Here is a 25,360-nt window from a genome sequence, read left to right on the forward strand (position 1 = left end):
GGTACGCGGGCCTCTCGCTGTTGTGGCCTCTCCCGTTGCGGAGCACAGGCTCCGACGCGCAGGCTCAGAGGCCATGGCTCACGGGCCCGGCTGCTCCTCAGTATGTGGGATCTTCTCGGACTGGGGCACGAACCCGTGTCCCCTGCATCGGCAGGCGGACTCTCAACCACTGCGCCACCAGGGAAGCCCCTAAGAAGTATTTTCTTTTAATTTAAAAAATAGACCAAGACAAACTATACCTGCAGTTAATTTTTAGTTAGTTTGTTTTAAGATGGATGTATTATTATTAGCATAAATAGAAATGGGACATTAATTATTTGTATCCATGGAGAATCTATACCTCACTTCTCTTTTATCAAGAAAATCTTTGTGGTGATGAGAGAATTTAAAACTAACTGAACAAGAGAGGCAGGCAACTCTAGTTATTTGAATTTGTTCATTCCTGGCAAAAGGAATAGCACAAAGATATGTGAGAACTGTGACTTCAGAATGACAATTTTTAAAAATAGGCTTAATTTTTTTTTTTTTTTTTTTTAGAGCTGTCTCAGTTTACAGAATAATTGAGTGGAAAGTACAGAGAGTTCCCATATACTCCCTTAGCCTCTCCCCCAACCCCTGGCAGAGACTTTCCCCTATTATTAACATCTTGAATTATTAGTGTTGTACATTTGTTATCATTGATGAACCAATAATACATTATTATTAAAGTTCATAGTTTACATTAGGGTTCATTCTTTGTGTTACACAGTTCTTTGAGTTCTAACAAATGCCTAATGTCATGTATCCACCATCACAGTAGCATACAGAATAGTTTCACTGCCCTGAAAATCCCCTGTGCTCCACTCAGCCCTCCATCCCTCCCCTCAAACCTCTGGCAGCCACTGATCTTTTTACTGTCTCCATGGTTTTGCCTTACAGTATTCCCGTAGCAATATGTTTTCAAGTTTCCTCCATGTCTTTGTGTAGCTTGACAGCTCATTTCTTTTTTATCACTGAATAATACTGTGTCATAGAAATCTACACAGTTTGCTTATCCATTCACCCATTCAAGGACATCTTGGTTGCTTCCAAGTTTTGATGATTATGAATAAGGTTGCTATAAATATTTGTATGCTGATTTTTATGTGAACATAAGCTTTTAATTCATTTGGGTAAATACCTAGGAGCATGTTTGCTGGTTTGTATGATAAGAGTATTTTTAGCTTTGTGAGAAAATGCCAAACTGTCTTCCAAAGTGGCTGTACCATTTAATAGTTCCTGTTGTACCATATCCTCACCAGCATTTGGTGAGGTCAGCGTTTTGAATTTTAACCTAATAGATGTGGAGTGGTACCTTATTATTATTTTAATTATCATGAAAGAAAATTGCTTTTTAAATCTATTAGACTGACCATTCTACAAATAAATCAGTCTTAAGACAACTGGATTAGCTCTTCTTCAATTTAGTAGTTTTTTTTTCACCATAGACATATCCTTATGATTCTAGTGAGGAAATCTTAGGAAGAAGCCATTAAGAAAAATCGTGTGCTCAGAACAAAGGGAAGGAAACAATAAGAGGCTGAAGCTGAGAGCGTGTTGTCATGGCCAGTGTGTTTGACACTGGTAAGGAGCAAGGCTAAACATGATTTAACAGCAGTACTTGGGATGATAAAAGGGGAGAGAGTGAGCTGGCAGCCGGAAGTGTGCAGTGGATTGCAGATTGCCAATAAAAACGTGAATGGAAACATTTTACTCTGTAATTGGAGACAACTGCTTCATATCTCAGAGGTACCATAAAAGAATAAATATCAACATTTGAGTGTAGTATGGTTGTAGGTAGTTTAAAAAATGAGAAGTCAAAAATTTCTCAGGCTTCCCTGGTGGCGCAGTGGTTGAGAGTCCGCCTGCCGATGCAGGGGACCACGGGTTCGTGCCCCGGTCCGGGAAGATCCCACATGCCACGGAGCTGCTAGGCCTGTGAGCCATGGCCTCTGAGCCTGCGCGTCCGGAGCCTGTGCTCCGCAGCGGGAGAGGCCACAACAGTGAGAGGCCCATGTACCGCAAAAAAAAAAAAAAATTCTCAAACTGAGGTTAGGAGGAGAGCTGGAATAGCAGACTGCCCTGCCCATATCCCTTGGACCTTATCATTTTAGTTCAATCAGGTGGACTTAAAAATGCCAGCATCTGTGTCTTTTTGCTTTAGAGCTAATAACGACAAGAGCTGATGTAAAAATACTCCAGTTCCCAAAGGCCTTGGGTAGATAACTCTAAGGCACGTGTTCTACCCTGTTCCCAGGGTTCCCAGCCAATCTCAGCCAATGGCTGGATAACACACCCTTTACTGGATGCCTTCTCTCCCTCCTCTCACTTACCCGCTCCCATAACTGTGTGTTTTGGGATGAACTCCCATTTATATTTCTTGCACTGGAATCTTTGTCTCAGGGTTAACTTCTAGAGAAATCTAGGCTCAGACAGTTTTTGGCTACATATTTCTTCAGAATCCTACTTCCCCTTTGGTTACTGTTGCCTTCCTCTTTCAAGGTTCTCCTGAAACTTCTTTTATTTGCCCTGGGACCCATTACTCTCAACCTGCAGGTGCCAGGTCACTGCAACCAGAGAGCACATCTGATAAATCCTTAACAATGCAGAGGAAATTAATTAAATGTAGTATTAACTCTCCCTCATATCTTTGCATTCTAAAGGGGATCCTGGGGGAAGAAACTCAAAAGAGTGAAAGTCTAGTTGTGAAATCTCAAATTTTGTGCCACCTGAACGGAGGAGGTTATTTTGAGCAGCCTTATCACTTCCTTTACCTCTGACTCTGGTACTCCTTGGACCACCTGGGGGGAAAAAAGTAGATGAACTAGTCATTCTTTAGTGACAAGTCAAATTTAGAAATTAGATGGAAGGTAGTAGAATTTGAAGGAAAGCCAAGGAATTTAGCATAAAGCAGAAAAAATCATAAAATAGCACATTTGATTCTAAGACACCTTTTTTCTGCATTTTATCATCTCTGAAATCAAAACGCATCTTATATTCGATAGCATCTCTTAATTGCTATTGTCAGGTAGCAATCACAATGGCATTGCCATTTCCTGTGATGTAAAATTGGGTCATAGCTATTCATGTTGTCACTTCAGTTGAATTATGTGCACAGTTGGTACAACACATTGAATTTAATTGCTGTTTAAGTGTCGTCAGTATAATACTGTGATTTAGGAATGAAACAAATAGTTTTCATGTATGCAGAATGGGACAGGAACAAATCAGCAGGGCATAATTTGATATTTGTTAAGCAAGTTAATAGTCACTGGATGGATGGTCCTAAATTCCATATTTTCTTAGAAAGCAACAATAAAGTGCTTTGCAGGATGTAAGAAAGGAAGGAAGATGTCCAATAGTAGAAGCTGTATTATATTTTATTATTGAGACTCATGCAAAAGGATTGCCTATCATACACACAGCAACAGTGACAAGAGAAATCAGCAAATTCCTCACAATAGATGAATAAAATCTCAGCACAATAGCAGGCTGGAGTAAATGAATCATGCATTGCATAGGATTATCATTAAGATGTACAATATCCATTTATCAGAAACTTCCTGCTGATTTTGAACAGAATGCACTTAACTTCCAGCATGATGCCATTGAGGAAAAATTTAAATATGTGTTTAATCAAATAGGTAATGCTGGGAATTGGGGGTGGTTTTCTTTGACAAGACAAAATTACACTGTCAATGCAAAAGGATTTTTTTTTAATTTTATTATTTTTTTAAATTGGAATATAGTTGCTTTACAGTGTTGTGTTAGTTTCTGCTGTACAGCAAAGCAAATCAGTTATACGTATACATATATCCACTCTTTTTTAGATTTCCTTCCCATTTAGGTCACCACAGATCATTGAGTAGAGTTCCCGGTGCTATAATAGGTTCTCATTAGTTATCTATTTTATACATAGTAGTGTATATATGTCAATCCCAATCTTCTCCTTCATCCCACCCTCCCCTTCCCCCCTTGGTAATCATAAGTTTGTTCTCTACATCTGTGACTCTATTTCTGCTTTGCAAATAAGGTCATTTGTACCATTTTTCTAGATTGTACATATAAGCAATATTATACAATACTTATTTTTCTCTTTCTGACTTATCTCACTCTGTATGACAGTCTCTAGGTCTATCCACATCTCTGCCAATGCCACTGTTTCATTCCTTTTTATGGCTGAGTAATATTCCATTGTATATATGCACCACATCTTCTTTATCTGTTCCTGTACTGATGGACATTTAGGTTGCTTCCATGTCCTGGCTATTGTAAATAGCGCTGCAGTGAACATTAGGGTGCATGCACCCTTTCAAATTATGGTTTTCTCCAGATATATGCCTAAGAGAGAGATTGCTGGGTCGTATGATAGCTCTATTTCTAGTTTTTTAAGTTTTTTTTAGGGTTTTTTAACCCTAACCCTAACCCTAACCGTAACCTCCATACTGTTATCCATAGTGGCTATACCAATTTATATTCCCACCAAAAGTGTAAGAGGGTTCCCCAAAAGGATCTTTAAAAGGATCAAGAGTACGAGTTTGGATTATGAAAAGCAGTGTATCACTGTAATCTTATGCCTAACTTACAACTGCTAAAGGTACCACCATATTTAATTTAAACTGTAAACAATGTCTACGAATAAGAACTTCTTCAAAAATATTATTAGGAGTGAACCAAAAGAGTACAGGTGGTGGTTGAGCTGATAGAGTATTGGTTAGACATCTTCTGGAACAGACATCTAGGAACCTGCTATATAGTCTAGTTCTCAGTGACTTCATGGACATGTATCTGAACAGTTGCCTAATCATTTCATGTAAAAGTATAATGGTTGTGAATCATGATGGCATGACTAGGCCACTACAACCCTCAATGCTTCAGTCATCAAATCATTTCAGGACCATTTGCAGAAGGAATGTGAGTGAGTCCTGGTTCTTGTCTGAAAACTTTCTGTTGAAAACTTCTGGTAAGATCAAGGAGGTGCCAGCATCGAAACTACAGAATGTCAGTAATAGTGGTGCACATTTAAAGAGATGCTGCATCACTGACTTTCCTGGTGGCCCAGAGGACATTATTTTATGGGAAAAAACATGAACGCCAATGAATCTAATTTGAAAAGAGGTTCAGAAAAGTTGAATTGTAAATATGCAAAGAAGTTTTACGAATACATAACCAATTTATTTCATGTATATTTACTCTTTTATATAGGTATGATGTGAATATGTGATATTAAATATCTATATGTTTAAGTAAATCAAGAATTCTTTCAATAGGATGAAATAAAAATTCTAAGTGATAATAAGTATTATGTCATAGTTTATATTTTTGTTTCAAGGCAAAAAGCATTCTTAACAATAAAGGTCGGTTCATAGTATTGAAAGATTTGACTCACTAGTAATACATAACAAGTCTGAATGTGTATGAAAGAACCACAAGAAGAAAAATTCACAAACTAGATTTTAACATGCCTCTCAATATTTGATAAAATTAATGAGGCAAAAAAATCAGCAAGGATTTTTTGAACAAAACAATTAACAAAGTTGGGTTAATAAACTTGTATAACTTGTATAAGACATTTGCACCCAACAACTGCAGAATTCACATTTTTTACAAGCTCGCATGGAATATTTACAAAAAGTCCATATGCTGGGCCACAAAGCAAGTTTCAATAAATTTTAAGTGACTGAAGTCATTCAGAACATCTATTCTGATCAGAATTTTAAAATCTATAACAATCAATAAAAAGGATAATAGAAAATCACTATCTTTGGAAATTAACCAATACATTTCTAAATAAATCATAGTATGAAGGTGAAGTTCTGACTGATATTAGATAAATGAAAAGGGGAAAAAATATTATCAATACTCATACAAGATGTGATTTGTATTTGCAGAAAATCCAAAACAATCTACAGATGAATTTTTAGACTTGGTAGTAGATATTACAAGTACATTATTAGAATTATTAAGAGTTTAGCAAAGTTGATGGATTTAAAGTCAATATATAAAAGCCAAATATATTTCTACATACCAGTGAAAACAATTAGGAAAGAAAAATACTATCCATTATGAAAAATACCAGCTACATAGAAACAAACCTAGCAAAAAATGTATAAGATCTCTGTGGAAAATTATAATGCTTAATAGAGAGACATTAAAGAAGACTTAAATAAATAGATTAGAACACAAAGATGCCAAGTATCTAAAGATTTAGTGCCATTCAAATTCTCAACTTGTGTGTGTGCGTATGTGTGTTTGTAGCTTGACAAGGTGATTCCAAAATTTATGTGAAAAATGCAAAGAAAAGCTATTCTACTTGACGTCAAAAAACTTATTATACAACTCTAGTAATTAAGACGGTCTGTTGATAAAGCAGATAGAACCATAAGATGGAATGGAGTCAGAAGCAAACCATCCATATATGGGCACTTGATTTATGACAGTTGGCCCAGCAGAGCAGTGGTAAAAGAACAGAATGTTCAATAAATATTGTTGGAACTGATATTCATATAGAAAAAAGTGAAAGGGACCTCTCATTATTAAGAAGCTCCAAGTGAATTACAATTAAGGGCAAAATTCTAACGGCTTTATATATATATATATATATATATATATATATAGGAATAAACCTCCATGGCTGTAGATTAGGGAAAGATTTCTTAAGTCATAAAAAGCACAAACCATAGACAGAAGAGTTAATAAATTTGACTTCACTAAAATTAAAAACTTCTATTTATTGACACTAAGAGATAGTGAAAAGAGAGCCACAGAGTAGAAGATATTTGCAGTACTTGCACATAAGAGAGACAGACTCACGCTAGAAAAAGGGCAATTTCTCTTCCGTCCTTCCTCCCACCAACACACACTTAGGGGTGGGTTTTCTTTTGTTATTTCTGTTTTTCTGTTTGTGCTTTTTTTTGGGGGGTGGTGTCCCTGGTCCATATACATGGTAACTACTGAAAGGTGAACATAACTACATCTTTGATAACGAAAATTTTAAATGCTAATTTGAGACTCACAGACATAGAAAACAAACTTATGGTTACCAAAAGGGAAAGTGGAGGGGGGTTGATAAACTAGAAGTCTGAGATTAACATATACACACTACTATCTATAAAATAGATAAACAACAAGGACCTACTGTATAGTACAGGGAACTATATTCAATATTTTGTAATAACCTATAATGGAAAAGAATTATACATATATGGCTGAATCACTTTGCTGTACACCTGAAACTAACACAACATTGTAAATCAACTATACTTCAATAAGAAATAAATTTTAAAAGCCTGATCATTAAAAAAAGTGCTACTTTGGTTTTTGAATCTATAGCGGTCAATTTTCCATAAGATGTTTTCATCTCATACATTTAAGTGAGAGCTAAGTTAGGAAAAATGCAAAAAGAAAGTGAAAAAATAGCCTGGATAAAAACAATAGTGATTCTTTACTCTTAACAAAGGAGAAAAAATGAAAATACCTCACAAGACAAGGGGGAAACCAAATCTGAAAGGGAAGGTAGAAGAAATTCAAGCAGGAAAGAAAAATGAAAAAGTATAGACAAAGGAGCTGAGAAATGCTGAAAGATAGGATCTGGATAATCAACAATGAAGAACTCCTGTAACAGTGAGAAAAACAAAGACAAATAGTGGTGATTCCTGGGATCTTAGAGGAACTCCTGATCTTGGATAGGAAAAGCTTTCAACGTTACATAAATAGCAGTCTCCAAATTAGCCCTGGGAGAAACCCTTTATTTTCATCAGTGGAATATTTTAAAAATAAAGGCAAAATGAGCAAACATAGCTTTTCTTGGTGAGTTAAATGGAAGGTATATGGGAAAACAAATCAATGGGAAATTTTAAAAACAAGAACAAATTCAAACTAGGGAGAATCTGAAATTGTCAGCATGCAGGAATCAGAAATTTGGTATCCCTGCTTAATGAATAGGATAATTTTAATTTCTTTACCTTAAGAGTTTCTGTCCATTCATTTTTGTTTTTTTCTTTCAGAGTGTTCTCATTTGAAGGGGAAAAATGTCTTAAAAGCTATAGAATATGGAAAAGCAGGAAACCAGATACTTGGTGTTTACCCTGGTTTTACAAATAGAAATGCTAATTAGAATGCATCATCTAATAAAATTGTGGCCATGGTCAAGGCCTTAAAAATGTTTACAACCAATAACCTCATTTCTTTCCAAGAAAGACCCTTTGGTTTACTAGTCTGTATAATCTACTTTTGATTATTAATTTTCCACTTTTATCTTTTCTGCTATTGCCCTTTGGCCATTTCATGGATAAGTAGCACCTCCTTCAGACAGGAGGGCAGAGGGAAACTAAATAAAGGCATTTGTCTACATTTATTGTGTTTCCTGTTAATCCTGCCATGGAAGGGTCTAGTAACAAAGAAGTTTAACACTACTGACTAAAATGATGGTGTTTTTCAAATTAATCCTGCAAACCAAGAAAACCTATAGGTGCCTGGCAGGTAAAATAAATGAGTGCCTAGGTCACTCAGTGCTGGATACTATGGAAACTATGGGTAGTACATGTTCCCCTGAAGGGATTACAATATTTCAACTTACACAACATACCTTATGGCTGAATTAGACCCACAGGTTGCCAGTTTACAATATCTGAACCATTAGCATCGGTAATAAAAAAATGTATATACTTAGATGTCATAAAAATATTGTTGCTAAAATGTGTGTGATAGAGTTTCTCTCTAGCATACCGATAGTTATGAGCTAATTGACATGAAGAGCACCAAACAGGGACCAAAAGAAATGCGTTAGGCACACCATGTAGTACAGAGTTAACAAATGAACAGCTGGGACCACCCTAGTTCATAATAATTTACAAAGAAGTAACTCTTGTAAAACTTATTCTAAGCCCAAAGTAAACTGATCCTCCTGAGTGTGTGTTCAGGGTCTTTCCTACAGAGGTGCTCAAGAACTATTTTTAATTATTAAAAATAACTTCTGGGGACAGAGCAATATGCTGCATAGGCATCTACTTTCACAATATTAGTTTCTGTGGCTTTATAATAGAATAGGTTGTTGAAACAAATCCCAAATAATTTCACATATTTATTTGGAGATTATTTTTGATTTGCAAATAGTGATGTATACATTGAAGATTTTGTGTTGTTTTTCACTTTTTTTCAGGGAAAATTTCATGGAAATCCGATGCATGTGTCTGTGGTTATTTCAAATTGTTTAAGGGAAGAGAGGAGAATATTGGCTGCAGCCAACATGCCTGTTCAGGTAACATTTTCTTCCATTGTAATCTTGTTATCACCTGGAACTCAATTTTTCTGAAACAGAAATTCTAGTCTTCTTTCCAGCCATCTTCTTCTACCTATGTTGATGGTCCCGTCATCCTTCCAGTCACTTGGAATCAAGGTCTTGGGATTATCTTTGAATAGTTCCTTTTCTATGCCTCCTTATTGAGATAACTACCAAGTCTTTCCAGAGTTTGTTTCTGGAATCCTATCTATACATCCTTTTCTGTTTCCACTGCTCACACTCTGGTCCGTGGTCTTACTATATCAGTTGAGGAATAGAGTAACCACCTCCGGGCTGAATTCCTAACTACCATTTAGGCTCTGTTTCTCTCAGCATGTTTATCCTCAGGGATTGATCTTGTGCAAACCCTTCAGTAGTTCCCAATTTCCTACCCGACAAATCCAAACTACTCCATGAGCAGGAATTTTGTCTTACAGAAACTCCATAAATATTTGCTTGTTTATTGTTTCAGTGTGCTTTGCCTTGCCAATAATATTTTAGATTATATTTTATCCCACTATGCTAAATGAACTCAGAGCCCCCATCAAAGATAAGTAGAGGAATATGAAGTCCCTGGGAATACTTTTTCAGTTAATCCTTTTGAAAAGGAAAGAGCGTGTGAATAATCAACTTTCCACATGTCACACTCTATAAGTTAGTAAATCACACTAGTGTATTTATTTTTGAAGATCCAAGAAAAGTATCTTTTTTCAACTATTAAAAATTCTCAGATTTAGTTGCTGTCAGGTTATGGTTGTTTTTAGAGAAGTATGAAGCTTTAACAACTTACTCTTATTTTTTAGATGATAAAGAAGAATGGTATCACCTTTATTTAATTTAAAATCTAAAGTTAGTGAGTTTCTAAAGTAAATATAGTTTGATTCAGTGCTTTTTGGGTGAACATTGAGATGCTGTTACTAATATATGATATTCTCATATATATTCTGAGCTGTCCTTTTTCGTAGCCCTCTTATCTCTAGTCATTTTGTCTGTGTGTGTGTGTTGTTGTTGTTCTCTTCATATGTCAGGTATCAGGCAAATTAGAAACATTTATTTGAATAGATGCTCATCAAAATCATTCCACAAATAATCTGCTAGTGCTACATACTACCACAAAAGAAACACTAGTTTGTAAATTTTGAACCAGTAGACAAATATAGGGAGATACACACACACACACACACACACACACACACACACACACACACACAAATACAAATAATGGGGGCCAAAATGAGAGTGAATTTTACAAAGGCTTTACCCATCTGAAGAATGTGATGTAGTTGAAAAAACACTTGATTGACAGTCAAGGACCTGGGTTCCACTTGAGATTCTGCCACTGATTTGCTATAGATCTTAGTCAAGTCATCATCCTTTCTAACCATACGTCCCCATCCAACTGTAAGGTGAAGGGTTTACTGACATTCTAACTCAACTCTAGATATCTACGTAAACGTTATATCTATGGAACTTAATGCCAGATTATTAGAGTGGCCAAGAAATGGGGCTTGCGGTTCCTAACGGCGCAGACTGGTAGTGGTCCGTGGCCCTGGCGTTGGGGACCCCTGCTGTAAACCATCCTCTCCTTTGGGGTGAAGTGGGGAGAATAAGGGGGAAGAGAAAGGGTTGCTTCTTCATTTACCTGCCTGGGACATAGAGGCTTCTCCCCCACTAGGGAAAGTAAAGCATAAATGAAGCTAGATCACATTTGGAGCCCAAAGTGGTTAGCACCAGAGTTTGGACTTTACTGTAGTTGGTGGTGAGCAAAATGGGAGAGCCTTGACATCTCCAGACTTGCCTTTGAAGTTTGGTAAAGGGCGAAGGAGAAGGGTGGGGCTGGAGACCAGGAAACCTGAACTCAGGTGGTGGGAAGGATGTGCAGAATGTCACACATGAGAATAAATCAAAGAGAAAGCTACTCTTAGAATTTAGAAAAGGAATTTAGGATCCTCAGATGAACACATTACTGTTAAAAAGTTCTTTGAAAAGAAGGAAACAATATTGTCCTTCTGTGCAGCCAACAGAAACATTTCACAACATTCCACTGACCTTACAGCTTCAAACATAATGAATATAACTGTTAAAAATCATGATTTTCATATATATTTAATCACACAGAAAGCTGTTTATAATGTGTTACAGAATGAAAAATAAAGTTATAAAATCATACTTAATATGAAAAAAAAAAAGAAATGGGGCTTGGAGTAGCTGGTTAGCCTTCCTATTTAGCCAGCCTAACATTTTTACATATTCTTTAGCAAACTCCCTTTGTTCCAATGTAAAAATAAATCTCATCCTGACAGATTCAACATCCCTAATTCTGAATTTAAGTCCAACTTAATGTAGTTTCACTATACTAATTTTTAAATTACATGTATTCAAAAAACAATTACATGTATTCATTTTATAGAATTTCAAAAGCAATATGGGTCTGTTATAGAAAATTAGGGGAAAAAAATTTAACTATAAAATCATCTGTAATTTTACTGCTCAAAGATAGCACATGATAATATTTTGGGATGTGTGTGCTTCAGGTCACATGTACTTGAGTTTACATGTCTATACATATATCCAGATTTTTGTAAATAAATAAATAAGTATAAATATATATACATATACAAGCAACAGAGATCACAAACATATGGTGTCTTATAATTTGTTCTATTTCTTAACAATTTAACACTACTTGTATGTCATTAAATATTTTTCTACAGCATGTTTTTTAATGGCTGTAGAGTATTTCATATCATACTCATCCATACCTCAGTTCAAAGTATATTACATATACTACATTCTTCATAAACCTGTTTTATCAACATCATCGAAATTTCAAGACATTGTTTTTCCAGGGACCTCTGGAGAAATCCTTACAAAGTTCTTCAGTTTCAGAAAGACAGAGGAATGTGGAGCACAAAGTGGCTGCCATTAAAAATAGTGTGCAGGTGAGTGATCTCTTACAGACACCAGGAAAGTCTAGCTGTTGTCACCATACTATGCATCTTTCTCTTGTGTGCCCCAAGTTAGTGCGTACAGAAATCATAGGCTAATTTGTTATAAGATAAATATCTCTCACACACTACGTTCATATTAGAAAACATTTATTTGTGGGAAGCTTTTAACTTCAATTTACCGGAAATTAGGGTTTCCACACCAGACTCCATCAGTGAGAAGCCATGTGACCTTAGGCGAGTAAGCTGCTTCACACCTCTAAACCTCTGCTTCTTCATCTGTAAAAGTGAGGATAACCACTGTAACAGGATTGTTGTGAGGACTACGTGAGATAATACTATATGAAAAGCCTTTAGCTCAGATCTTGACACCGTTATATCTGAGCAGAAAAACGTCACCAGGTTTGGAGAAGAGTAAAAGTAAAAATCTCAAAGACAGAAATGAACAGGAGACACAGAGGAGCCACAGATATTTTTTTTCTAAGAGGTAGAGAGGAAAAAAATTTAGACTCAATTGTCATAAACTATATCGTTTGAGAATGGAGATTTTAAGCAAAAAGATAGTTGGTACGTTAATACAGAGTTGTATGGAGCTAAAATGAAAAAAGTATCCATACTCTCCGATAAAAAAGATATTAGTTGCATCATTTGGAATTAACTGAGAAATGAGAGGCAAGATGCTGAAATTTGCAAACACTCAGGAAGAGAAAAATGGAAGAGCAACCTCAGTCTGGTTCTTCTAGTGCTATTCAACGTTCATGGGCATTAGCTCTTTAGAAATGTAGATTCTGTATAGTTAGTCTGGGATATTACTGGGGATTGCAAGCACCAAACTGTGTATTTTGAAATACTGATGATGGATGATGTTGTTGCATTGACGTGCTTAATTGTAACAACAGAGTATGTTTTCTTTGTAAAAAGATGACAGAACAAGACACCAAATATTTAGAAGATCTGCAAGATGAATTTGACTACAGGTATAAAACAATTCAGACAATGGGTAAGTTTTTGTTTTGTCTATAATTCCACATAGGGACATAAAGGCAATGTGACTAGGGTTTCGTCTTTGCTGCAGAGTTGATAAATTGATCCCTTTTTTTGAAGAGAGTGTGCAGGAGAAGTTAATTTATTTTGCTTCCTCCTTTTCTCTCCATATAAATATATGTTTTTACCCATGATTCAAAGTAAATTATAAAGCTCATGAGAAATCACCCCTATTTCAGGATGCATCTCCAAAAAGTAAGAACATTCTCCTATAGAATCAAAATATCATTATCACAACTAAGAAAAGTAATAATAATTGTCTAATATGATCAGGAAATTACTAATATTATCTCTAGGTGAGTCTTTTAATATAATTTTAAAAAATTAAAAGTAGAAATATGACTCTGTAGGAAATTTAGAAAGTAGAAAAGAGTATTACAAAATTAAAAACCACACAAAATTCTGCTATCTAGATATAAACACTGTCAAAATGTTAGTGTATTTTCTTCCAGCCTTTTTCCTGCACATTCAAATACATACATACCTATTTATTTACGAAAAAATTGAAATCATCTTGTACATAGTTTTTTGTATAGCATTTTAAACTAAAGTTTTATTTTATGTATTTCCTCATATAAAAAAATCTTCAAAACATAATATCAATAATTGTGTAAATACCAAAATGTAAGGACACTGAAATTTCTTTGACTATTTCATTGTGGTTAAATATTGAGGTTGTTTACAATTTGATGTTTTTAAAGAAATATAAGGAAAGAATGATAAAATTTATAAAATCTAAGATTTACAAGTAATAACATTTAGAGTGTGTTGCAATTAGTGGGACAATTGGAGAAATTCTCATTAGTTCTAGATTAGTTAATAGGATTGTGCCAGTGTTAATCTTCTGGCTTTGAACATTGTACTATGCTTATCTAAGACACTAGAAGAAGCTGGATGAAGGATATATGGGAACTCTGTACTATTTTCGTAACTTTTTTGTAATTCTAAAATAATTTTGAAAAACACATTAGATATAAATTCTTTGTACAGATGATTTACAGAATCATCCTTAACTACTGAAATGTTAGCTTAAAATTTATCTGGGGGCTTCCCTGGTGGCGCAGCGGTTGTCCGCCTGCCGATGCAGGGGACGCAGGTTTGTGCCCCGGTCCGGGAGGATCCCACATGCCGCGGAGCGGCTGGGCCCGTGGGCCATGGCCGCTGAGCCTGTGCCTGCGGAGCCTGTGCTCTGCAATGGGAGAGGCCACAGCGGTGAGAGGCCCGCGGACCGCAAAAAAAAAAAAAAAAAAAAAAAATTTATCTGGAAGGAAGTAGTATGGGTGATTGTGATCAAATTCTTTGTTAACTTTCCATCTAAGATTTAAAAGAGAGGATATTCGTTTTTCCTGGCATAAGTGAGATGTGACATGTCCTTCTGGCACCTTCAGGATGTCTTGACTCCCATGAAATGTTATTAAATATGTTCATAATTGTATGTACAATGTTTTTTCCTTTGGAAGAAATGACACAAGCACAGGTTTCATCAGCTTATCAAAGGGGTCCATGATTCTTAAAAGGTTTAGAACAACTGCACATTTAATCAAGCATTACAATTCATTGAAAGCAGCCTCAGCCTAAATTTCATATGTGAACCATGAATTTTATGAAATAGAATATACATTAAAATATACTGTTTTACATTAAAACAGTAAAATTATTTTGAACTTAGTATATTACAATTAGAGTTACTTTAGTATCTTACAGTGCTTCATAAGCATTATGAAGAATAAAAATGATTATTAATCAACAAATATTTTGTTGATTAATAAAATATTTAAAGTGAAAGTGAAAGGAAATGTTTTAAGGGAAATGAAAGATACATGGGAAACAAGTTATATCTTTGCTGGTGAAGACTGGAAAGTATTAGCTAGTGAAGTTTTGAAATGATAAAATGCCATATCAGCAGGATTTTGCTACATATGGGATCTAGGAATTCGTGAATTTGTGAATTAATACAACCAGAAATGACTTCTCGGAAATCAGTGCTATTTTGTTGAGGACTTTGCCACAGCATTGTTTGGGGGCCTCTTTTCACAATAACACAATTCAGATCAGCATTCCAAAACTTCATTTATTATAGAGATGAGCAGTTGGTATAAGCAGTCACTTACTATATACCAATAAAGTTTTAGTTCAAATTAAATAATACGATGTTTATTGTACATCTGTCATTTAAGAGGATAAATCATTTTGGGTTTTGTTCAGTCAGAGATTTTTCTTAATTTGCAACTCTTTCCCACTTCTTCTGGTTTTACTGTGAGGCTAGCCTGTTTTGCAAAGGAAAAGAGAAAGCAATGGATTTAGTCTTTATTAGTTAATGAGACTATGTACTATAAAACGGCAACTCTTCCAGGAGATTGAGTAAAGGCATCAGGAGGGGTCAAATATGATTTAATTATAGGCACAAAGAAGGGCCCCTTTTCTTTCTTACACATCCCAACCAACCAAGGTCATTATAAATGTAGAGATGATCTAATAAAGAATCCGTTATAAAAACATTTATATTCTCCTCTCTCCCTGCCCCCAAAAGGAACATTGTGTGAAGAATGGTGTTCTCTCAAGGTCTGTAAGGTAGAGAGCTCATCTCTGGCCTGCTTGGATGTAATCCTTCCTGGCAGCCAGGGATTTACTTCTAAGCTCATCACTAATGGCCCCATTTAGGCTCTTGCATCATGGGATCTTAGGATGGCAGGTTACAGCTGGCTTTGGCTTTCAGGACAAAGAGATTCACCTTGGAGAGGACTCTAAGTCTGATCTCTTTTCCTTCACAGATCAGGGTGACAAGAACAGCGCCCTAATGAATCAGGAAGTTTTGACTCTGCAGGAAATGCTGAACAGCCTGGACTTCAAAAGAAAGGCTAGTGAAGAACTTTAATTGGGCCTTTTGCCTATTTTTCTCCTTTTTCTACATCTAGTCCTACTAGATTAAGCTCTGAAATTAAGCTCTTTGATTTTATCAGTTCCATTTATGCTGAATGAATAAAAGGCAGTGTTTCTAGGAAGAGTATCATACTGTTTGCCATGCTTCTTCACCTAAGTTTACAAAGCAGAACCCTTCTAGAGTCTATTTATCCTGCTTATGTGGTACATGTACTGTAGCTACCATTAATTTCAAGGTGAACATTTTACCCAGTTTTTTTTTGCCACTATTTCAGACATGACTGTTTTAGTTGCTATACTTAATATGCTGGGATGGGTTCTACTGCACATGTATAATTAAAATATTACTTGACGACTACTAAAACTTTGTTACAGAAATAAGCGTCCCAGTTTCTATTCTGAAAAATGACATTGTGCTAAATAATTCTGTAGGTTTCAGGAGAGTCCATTGAGACCTGAACATGTTCAATCTAACCTCTTCCCAAGGAGAGGAAGAAAATTTTCTGGCTCAATAAAATATTTTGAAAGAGGAGAAATATCTCTCAATTCTACCTCTCCTTGAAAATAGACACATTGAAATTTAACCAGTCACTGAAATCAATAGTTTATTTCTAAAAGTTTGGCTTCATCTTTTTGTGCAGGAATTTGTGTAAGCACAAATACATGTAAAATTTATTTTCACCCTAAATTAATTATAAACTTAAACAGTTATATATCAGATTTTAAATATGTAAATATTTAACCCAAGATTAACTTAATGCTTTTATGCATAATAAATCTATGCTATACATTTTATGCATGCCATCTTATTCTACTTTGAATAAGATTTTAAGGAGAGGGGGAATCTTAGAAATAATTCAGTCCATTCACCTGACTGTATAGAGAAGAAGATCAAGTCCCAACAAAGATAAATGGCTTGTCCAAATTCACATAGCTGTGGCAAAGCCAGGGTAGAAATTCACATCTTCTAATCCCTAGGCCTTTGAAAGTTATATTTTCCCACTATGCTTCCCCAAACCCAGATAAAGTGGTACTAAAAACTAACACAGAAAGGCTTAAATTCTAGTCAGTACATTTAAAAATAAATGCATAAACATAATTATAAGAATATAAGTTCAATTTATAAATGGCTTTTTAAGAAGCAGATATATGGCTTTTATGACTACAGGATTCAGTATTGTCACAGGAGTTACAAATTCAACCTACTTATAGTAAATGATAGTATGAGAGTATTATGTGCTATTATGAGAGTGTTAACTATGGTCATGCTTCTTTCTTCATGACATTATTGAATTGCAATAATTTAATTATTTGAAAAGGCAGTGCTATGGCAGATGGAAGGTAGTATTTGGTAAAATATTTGGTCAAAATTTTAACCAAGGCTTTATCTCCCAGGTCAGACAAATTATTTTATAGGTTAAATTATGAGTAACTTTGGTTGTGTGTCATAAGAATCTTCTCAGTAGTCACTTTTGTCTTCAGGAAGCCCTCAGTAAGATGACACAAATAGTGAATGAGACGGACTTGTTAATGAACAGCACCCTGGTGGAGGAGCTGCAAGACTGGAAGAGGCGGCAACAAGTCGCCTGCATCGGAGGTCCACTCCACAATGGGCTCGACCAGCTCCAAAACTGGTAAAATGAACTGAATTTAGTTTCTAGTGAAAACCACAGAAAGTACACAACAGTGTCGCTTAGCCAGAGAATACAGGCTTAGACGCAAATGTCAATTCATTCAGCTTATTGATGGCTTATTAGCAGCTGGAACTCTACCGTTGAAAACAAATGGATGTAATTGTCTGAGTGTTCTTAATTTCCATCCCTTTGGGGAGAAAAATAAAGCATCTATAGAAATCTATAGAATGCATAAGAATTGCTTATTTTCTTATCTAATATATCAATCTTAAAAGACTCAAATGAACTTTTTCAAATCAGCAATAAATACACTTTCTTGAAGGGCATGAGAAGCCCTGGCTTCAAACACTGTATCTCATTTTTAAAATGTGTATCTTAAGGTGTCAGAGTTAAATATTAGTTTTGTGTTTTCAACAAAGTGATTTATTTTTGTATTTAAATGAAAAAATCTCAAATGGCTAATACAACATGGCATCCCCTGCCTGTGTACACATGCATACATGCAATTATGTACAGATATTATCCTTTGTATTAAAAAAATGTTTTTTGGTTTTCCCCTTCATCAATGTAAAAGAAAACTATGTGAGTGAAAGAACAATTAGAAAATATAATGAAAAAGAAGGAAAATTTTCAGTTGAAATCTAAAATTGCTTTCCAAGGGTACAATCCAATACAATGAAAAAGCACAGTAACTGGGCACACTTGCACTGAAAGGTCTGCACTGCCAGGCCTACTTCTCAGGAAAAGTAACTGGGCTCTTTTTTAAATTTATTGATTTTCCTTGGGGAGATACTTTGATTCTCTAACCTCACTGTACTCTGTTGTTGTGAAAACAAGATAAACAACAAAGGGAGCATAGCAGATAATGGTGCTCATACCAAATTCAGTAGGGAGTTTGCAGTTCTTTCTACAATGTTATGTGGGGAATAAACTTTCAGTAGAAAGAGCTGCTGTCAGGGCACATGGACTTAGCAAGTCTCATGAGACTTCTGCCTCCTCTTAGTTGGAGGCCTCTTCTGTGTGCCTTTCAATCTCCCTCCTTCCCAGACTTCCAGCCCAAGCTGCCACCTCTGTTTCTAAGGTAAGATCCAAGGTAAAACTCTAAGCAGATACCTTTCTCCAGGAAGATCCACTGATAATTTTTTGGCTAATACTTAGGACCTGTAAAAAATATATATGGGGGGGTCATACTGTTTTTTTCTTCAGTATTCTTACACATAACATTCTTCATATCATGTATTTTTAAAGTTTTAAATTTGCTGTCTTTAGTGAGTGCAATATTTTTTAAATATATGTGTTTAACAGACTTTTTAAAAAGGATAATTAAAAGGGATTTCGTTCCAGACATTGACAAAATTTCCTAAATGATTTCTTATCTATAACTGAAGGTAAAAATTTTAAAACATTGAAAACAGTTAACATCTATCATGCATTTTAGCAAAAAGCTGGGTTAGGAAAATAAACATTAAAATAAAAACTGTCACTAACCTTTAATGGAATTAAGTGACTAATTTAATTAATTTAATAATTATTTAGTAATATTTGCTAAATATGGTTAATAGTTAAAATGGTGGATTGTTAAGTGGAAAACTATCTGCGTTTTTCATTTGCTGTTCGATAGCTTTACACTGTTGGCAGAAAGTCTGTTCCAACTCAGAAGGCAGTTGGAGAAATTAGAGGAGCAGTCTACCAAAATGACATATGAAGGGGATCCCATCCCACTGCAAAGAACACATCTGCTAGAAAGAGTCACCTTCTTGATCTGCACCCTTTTTAAGAAGTAAGTCAACACTTTGCTATACACCTGAAACTAAAACAACATTGTACATCAACTATACTTCAATTAAAAAAAAAAAAAAAGGAGTAAGTCAAATGTTATCCATTTAAAGGCCTCTTGGGAGCCTCAGTCCTGTGGAGTTGGGAGGACACCCTGGCTGGGTTTTGGTGTTCAGGTGAAGGAGTGGGAGGGAAGTGTTAAACAGTGAGCCTCAGGGTGCAGTGAATAAAGCTCCAGACAGTTCCAGAAACATTTCTACTCTTCACTGTTTATTCATCAACACTTCTCCCGCCACCTAACTCGGTTTTTCATGAGCCACCACATCACCCACCCAAAGTTCATTTTTCATCTTTTAGAAAAGAAGATGTCAAGGATTTCTTCTCAAGTACGTATCCAAGAAATGAAGGGTGGAGAACATGTTTATGTTTGTAAGCTCATCTAAAGGGAAAAAAAAAATACTAGTATGTACCAGAAATCCTAATGTCTAGCTCAAAAATGGCATGAAATTAACTTTCTACTTGATGTTTAGTATGATAAAAATAGACTGGGGCTTTTATTCTTGACCCAATTATAACAATCAAGAGTTATTTACTGTTGTTACTTAGGGACAGTCTTTAGGTATTTCCCATCTCCTGGTATTTATTTATGAGAAGTCTTAGAAAGATTTGAGCTTAACAAGGGTTTGAATGCCTTCTAAGTGTAGAAAGTTTGGATTTTATAAGAGGACAGCATCCTGTTACTCTGTGGTTTTCAGCCTGTCAATGTTTCCAGTGTTTTCAAATGACGCGCTTTATTTCCTTTGAACCCAGCTCATTTGTGGTTGAACGACAGCCATGCATGCCAACCCACCCTCAGAGGCCGATGGTACTTAAAACTCTCATTCAGTTTACTGTGAAGCTAAGGTAGGCAGAATGTATTCTATCATTTCATATTTATGATGCCATAGCCACTGTGTGATTAAGGCTAGTTGCTCTCATTGTGTCTTTCATTCAATTATTCTTTACTGAGCACCTCCTGCATACCCAGCACTCAGCTATGGTAAGTACCCACAGAAATGTTAAGGTGAGAGCCCTGCTTGTAAAGATTAGAACAACGAAGATGAGGACATGAGAGTTATTAGCATGAAATCACAATATCGGACAACATGGGATTAATTGCTCAAAAGGCTGACTTGAGAGAAAACTGGGGAGCCTGGAGAATGCCTTGTGGTCACTGAGGAAGGACCTTGAGGGAAGAGCAGGGGCGTGAGTGAGACTATAGAAATAATGACTTCCTGGGTCTGTTTTGTAAGCGTGGGGAGCAGGGAGAGAGAGAATTGAGTAGATAGATTGGAGACAGATGATGGAAGGGTTTGAATATCCTATCCAGGAAATATAATGGAACGTTCTTCACCTGTGATCACCCAGCAACTAGCTTATTGGTTGGTCCATGAAAAATCTCAACACCACGATTTTCAGTACATCCTTATTATGTACCTGATTTAAAGAGAAATGATTATGTTGTTGCCACTTTATCTATGTATCTGATCCTTTTCATTTGCATGACCAAACTAAAACGTACAGTTTTCCCTAATGACACTCTTAAAATAATGAGTTTGACTTCAAACTTTCAAAGATTTTCATCATGCCTCAATCTCTTGAGTCCCAAAGCTTTACATTTCTAATCACTAGGTCACCTCTGGAAAGCTGAAATTCCAGACTAGTACTAGAGGTGGTGATGCCATGATAGATGGTGATTTAGGATCCCAAGATAGCATCCCTGATCACACATCACTATTGAACCCCATTTTAAGTTTAGTTTAGTTTCATTTTATTGAGATATAATTGACATACAACACTGTATAAGTTTAAGCATAATGACTTGACATACATAAGCTGCAAGATGATTACTACAATAAGTTTAGTTGACATCTATCACCTAGGAACTTCATTTTTAAAAGGAAGGCATTTGTCTTTCGTTTGCATTTCAGAAACCCATCTTGAAATTCTTAATCATTTCCTTTGTGTGAATTTGCACCAAGACTTTAAGAAACAACAAAAAAGGGCAGAGACCAGGTTCCTTTTTAAAATTTTATGATTTTCAGAAGGTGTTCCTTCCTCAACCCCACATCTCTATGTAGCCCAGAAAATTGTAACACTAAAAGGAAATAGAAGGGTGGTATATATGCTGCTTTTCCTTGAGACACCCCCGTAGATGTTATGTTCAGTCTAAGATGCTCTGTGGGACGAAGGGGAAGATGATTAGGGACTGCTCAGCAAAGAGTTCTGAGTGGAAGAGGTCCCTGAATGGCGTGGTGTTTGAGCTGATTGCCAGAGGCACAGACCATTAGTCCCTGGCTTAGGTGTTCTGCCTTCCTCTTCCATCTAACTGTTCAGTCCCCGTCCTTCTTCTCTGTACACTGTCCTCCACTGTCTTGATAGATGATCCTTTACTTAGTATTCAAGATTTTCCCAAAAACCCCTCTCTACCATAGCATTCCATCCTCCTGTTTCAAAGGAAGGGGGTGACATGGGACTCCCTTTTGTCGTCAGCATCCTACAGTGAATGAGATCCTTCCTGAAATAGGATAGAGAGGAATGCAGAGGGGAAAAACATCTTGTCTTACTTCATATGACCTCCTCACCCCTCACTACCAACAGCTGTACACTTATTATATCCCAAGCTCTGAAACCAATCCTGGCAGGATTTTTAAGGAACCTTTGCTACATTATTTTTGTTTTGTTTGGGCTGTCTGTTATCTATGACTGTACTTCTCTAATGCCATTCAGTTGCTTATTACCATTCTCTATATTCCAGCTCTTTGGCTAGACTTCTTCCTTTGATGTATAGCCATGTCTACTCTCCTCCTTCCCTAATCTTCACTATGCCAGTTTCGCAGTGCCTGGGGCTGTACAGGGTCTATATGAGGAGTTCAATACATGCTGAGTGAATGAACAAGGTTTGGGATGAGTGCATAAATGAATGAGTGAGTGAGTGACTGAATGAATATCTCTGAAACTGAACTGAACCTGCAGAGGTGGTATGTCAGAGGGTACAGCTCGGACGAGTTGGGAAAAGCTAAGGAGTGAAGGAAGGCTGACACAAGAAGGAATTAAAGGAATTGTTATTCTGACCTTTGATCATTTGTTTGTTTGAAGTTAGGTCTTTTTTAGTTATGAACATTTTTGCTGTTACTTAAATATAGTGTCTTTAAAGACTGCAAATGCATTTGAAGTGGAATTTTCCTTATTCTACCAGAGTCCTAGTCTTTATCAGTATTTTACCATAAAACACTTATCAAAACATTTAGTCTTACTAAGCTTACAATTTTTTTATAATATGAGAATAAAATGGAGCCACATTAATAGACTTGCAAGATTTTTTTTTATACATTTAACCCAAATAGCTATTTTTCTGACCTAGCCAATGTGTTATCCAACACACATCAACTGAAATAATATGGAAACACTTTCCAAGTATGTGTTATATTAAGTGGCTGATGTCAATATTAGTAACATGGCAAAGTAAAGAGGAATTGGACATTTTAAAAACACACTAACATATGACTGGAAATAATGTGAGTTTGATTTATATGTACTTACTGTAAATATATTTAAATCTTTAAATATAAAAAGGCTTTTAGCCATTAAAATTTTTATCTTTAATTCTTTATTTATGTGTCTTTCCAGACTACTGATAAAATTACCAGAACTAAACTATCAGGTAAAGGTGAAAGCATCGATTGACAAGTAAGTTTCTAATTTCATTTTGAAACATGAAAATGTAAGACTTTTTAAAAACAATTGTCCTTATTTTATAGAATAATTTTAAACTTTTAAATTTACTTCTCTAACGTTACATATCAATGTACTTCAAATATTTGACTTTGAAGTTCAAACATTTAACAGAATGCCAAGGAAGACTTATTTTAAAAATTTTACTATAAAGACTTGAAATGAAATTTTATATACTATCCCCTAAAGTGTCATAGAAAAATTGTTATTAGATCTATTAAATAACTCATTTTAAAGAATCTTCTTGGTTTTACAGGAACGTTTCAACTCTAAGGTAAGACATTTACTTTAGAATTTTCGGCTGTTCTCATAAATATATTTTACCTGAGACCATGTAAATAGCCAAGATTTTCTCTCTAGCAATCGAAGATTTGTGCTTTGTGGAACTCACGTCAAAGCCATGTCCATTGAAGAATCTTCCAGTGGGAGTCTCTCTGTAGAATTTCGGCATTTGGTGAGTTTGGCAGTAAAATTACACAAGCTTTTTTTCTCCTCCAAATCAGACACATTTAAACTAATAGGCTTTATAATTTAATGTGTTTTGTTCTTTAGTGTTTCTTATGCGAATTAAGGGCCATATTGAGAAATAAAACATGCCATCATTGAAGAATTTTAAATGGTAAAAAGAACTCTGAACCTTAACTCTGAAGGTGTGAGTTCTCAACAACGGTGATGTTGTACCTAAATATATGTCTTAATTAGTTAAAATATTTTGGTAATACTGACAGAGATAATCTGTCTTACAGTCGATAGGCACCCCTGGTTTCATTTTTTAAATCTCCCAAATGATACCAATAATGACATGTCTGGCTAAAGGCTCTTTCATTTTAGGAGGATTAGCTTGGGGAAATATGATGTTTCTGGGTGTGAGTTGCAGTTTGCCTTGGCATTTCTAGAAAGCTTATGACCCAGCCTCATCCTGTTACTTCTTGCTCTTACCACTTCCTCTTAACCTAGAGTTCTCTTCCTGCTTTCTTTCTAATTCTTTGCATAGTTCTTAGATTCCCAAAGACCCCGCTTGTCTTGCCAAAAACATGTTGCTCATCTGGTTTATCAGCATTTGGGAGGTACCTCACCTGAATGTTGGGGCACCACTGAAGCAGTCTCTAAAAGTCTACTTCCTTAAAGATAAAATTTATGGTAACAGAAAGATATCTGCATACGTAAATTTATGCTGGTTTTCATTTTTTATTTTGTTTTTGTTTAGTCTTCAGTATTGAAGAGTACATTTCTTTGTAACTGAATCTCTCTATATGACACTGCTAAATCAATAAAATGTAATGAGGAGTGATGACATATACATCCTTATAACTAGAACTCTTTTTGCTTAAGTTCAATTCCTATTTTCAAGGAACTTTCAATAATGGCCAATGTTTGCTAATAAGTGAAGCCGTAAGAGGCCCTTCTGTCTCCCAAAAGAGTCACTTGGAAAAAGAAGGACAAGGAACAAACCAAAAAGTGATGGGTCTCTATTCCAGCAGAGATAATATATAAAATAACAAAACCTTAGTTTTCATGGTGCTTTTCTAGTTGCTAAGCATTTTCACGTATATTATCTTTTACCTAATACTTTAATCACTTTTTAATACAAAAGTAAATATAGAAAATCAGAGAAAAAATTAAAAACCACATATGATCCCAACACCTTGACATAACATACTTATTTTTACATTTTCATTCATATATATATATATTCTTTTTGTTAAGTGGGATCAGATTGTACACACTAATTTGTTTTCTGTCCTTTTTTTCCCATTAAGTAATCTATGTCATGAACATTTTTGTATCTCCTGCTCTCATGGCATTTAGTAGCTCACTGTGCCATGTGGCACGCTGCCCCATTGTCTATTTCCCCAGGCCTGTGTGTTAGACTTGATTTCGTAGGCTTTGAGAATCATCACGGCTGAGCTCAGATGATACTTGTCAGGTACAAAGGAGTGCTGAATAGATTCTAAAACATCCCAGCATGATTTCCTCTTTCCAAAATGTGACTGAAAAATACAGTC

General features: G+C 35.6%; 1 protein-coding gene across 2 annotated transcripts in view; it reads left to right on the plus strand.

Annotated features, from left to right (window-relative positions):
- Window positions 1-25,360, plus strand: part of STAT4 (signal transducer and activator of transcription 4) — a 92,389-nt gene that overhangs the window by 44,347 nt on the left and 22,682 nt on the right. For both annotated transcript variants that reach the window (XM_027125495.1, XM_027125492.1), the window contains exons 4-13: window positions 9,179-9,277; window positions 12,148-12,240; window positions 13,168-13,246; window positions 16,062-16,147; window positions 17,653-17,804; window positions 19,426-19,584; window positions 20,391-20,483; window positions 23,250-23,309; window positions 23,611-23,628; window positions 23,715-23,808. In XM_027125495.1, the coding sequence (XP_026981296.1) occupies window positions 9,179-9,277; window positions 12,148-12,240; window positions 13,168-13,246; window positions 16,062-16,147; window positions 17,653-17,804; window positions 19,426-19,584; window positions 20,391-20,483; window positions 23,250-23,309; window positions 23,611-23,628; window positions 23,715-23,808 (933 nt within the window). The remainder of the gene's footprint in view (window positions 1-9,178; window positions 9,278-12,147; window positions 12,241-13,167; window positions 13,247-16,061; window positions 16,148-17,652; window positions 17,805-19,425; window positions 19,585-20,390; window positions 20,484-23,249; window positions 23,310-23,610; window positions 23,629-23,714; window positions 23,809-25,360) is intronic.

The sequence above is a fragment of the Aethalodelphis obliquidens genome, unplaced genomic scaffold (assembly GCF_003676395.1).
Source record: "Aethalodelphis obliquidens isolate GAN/ISIS:26980383/991018 unplaced genomic scaffold, ASM367639v1 scaffold2, whole genome shotgun sequence".
Taxonomy (NCBI): Eukaryota; Metazoa; Chordata; class Mammalia; order Artiodactyla; family Delphinidae; genus Aethalodelphis; species Aethalodelphis obliquidens.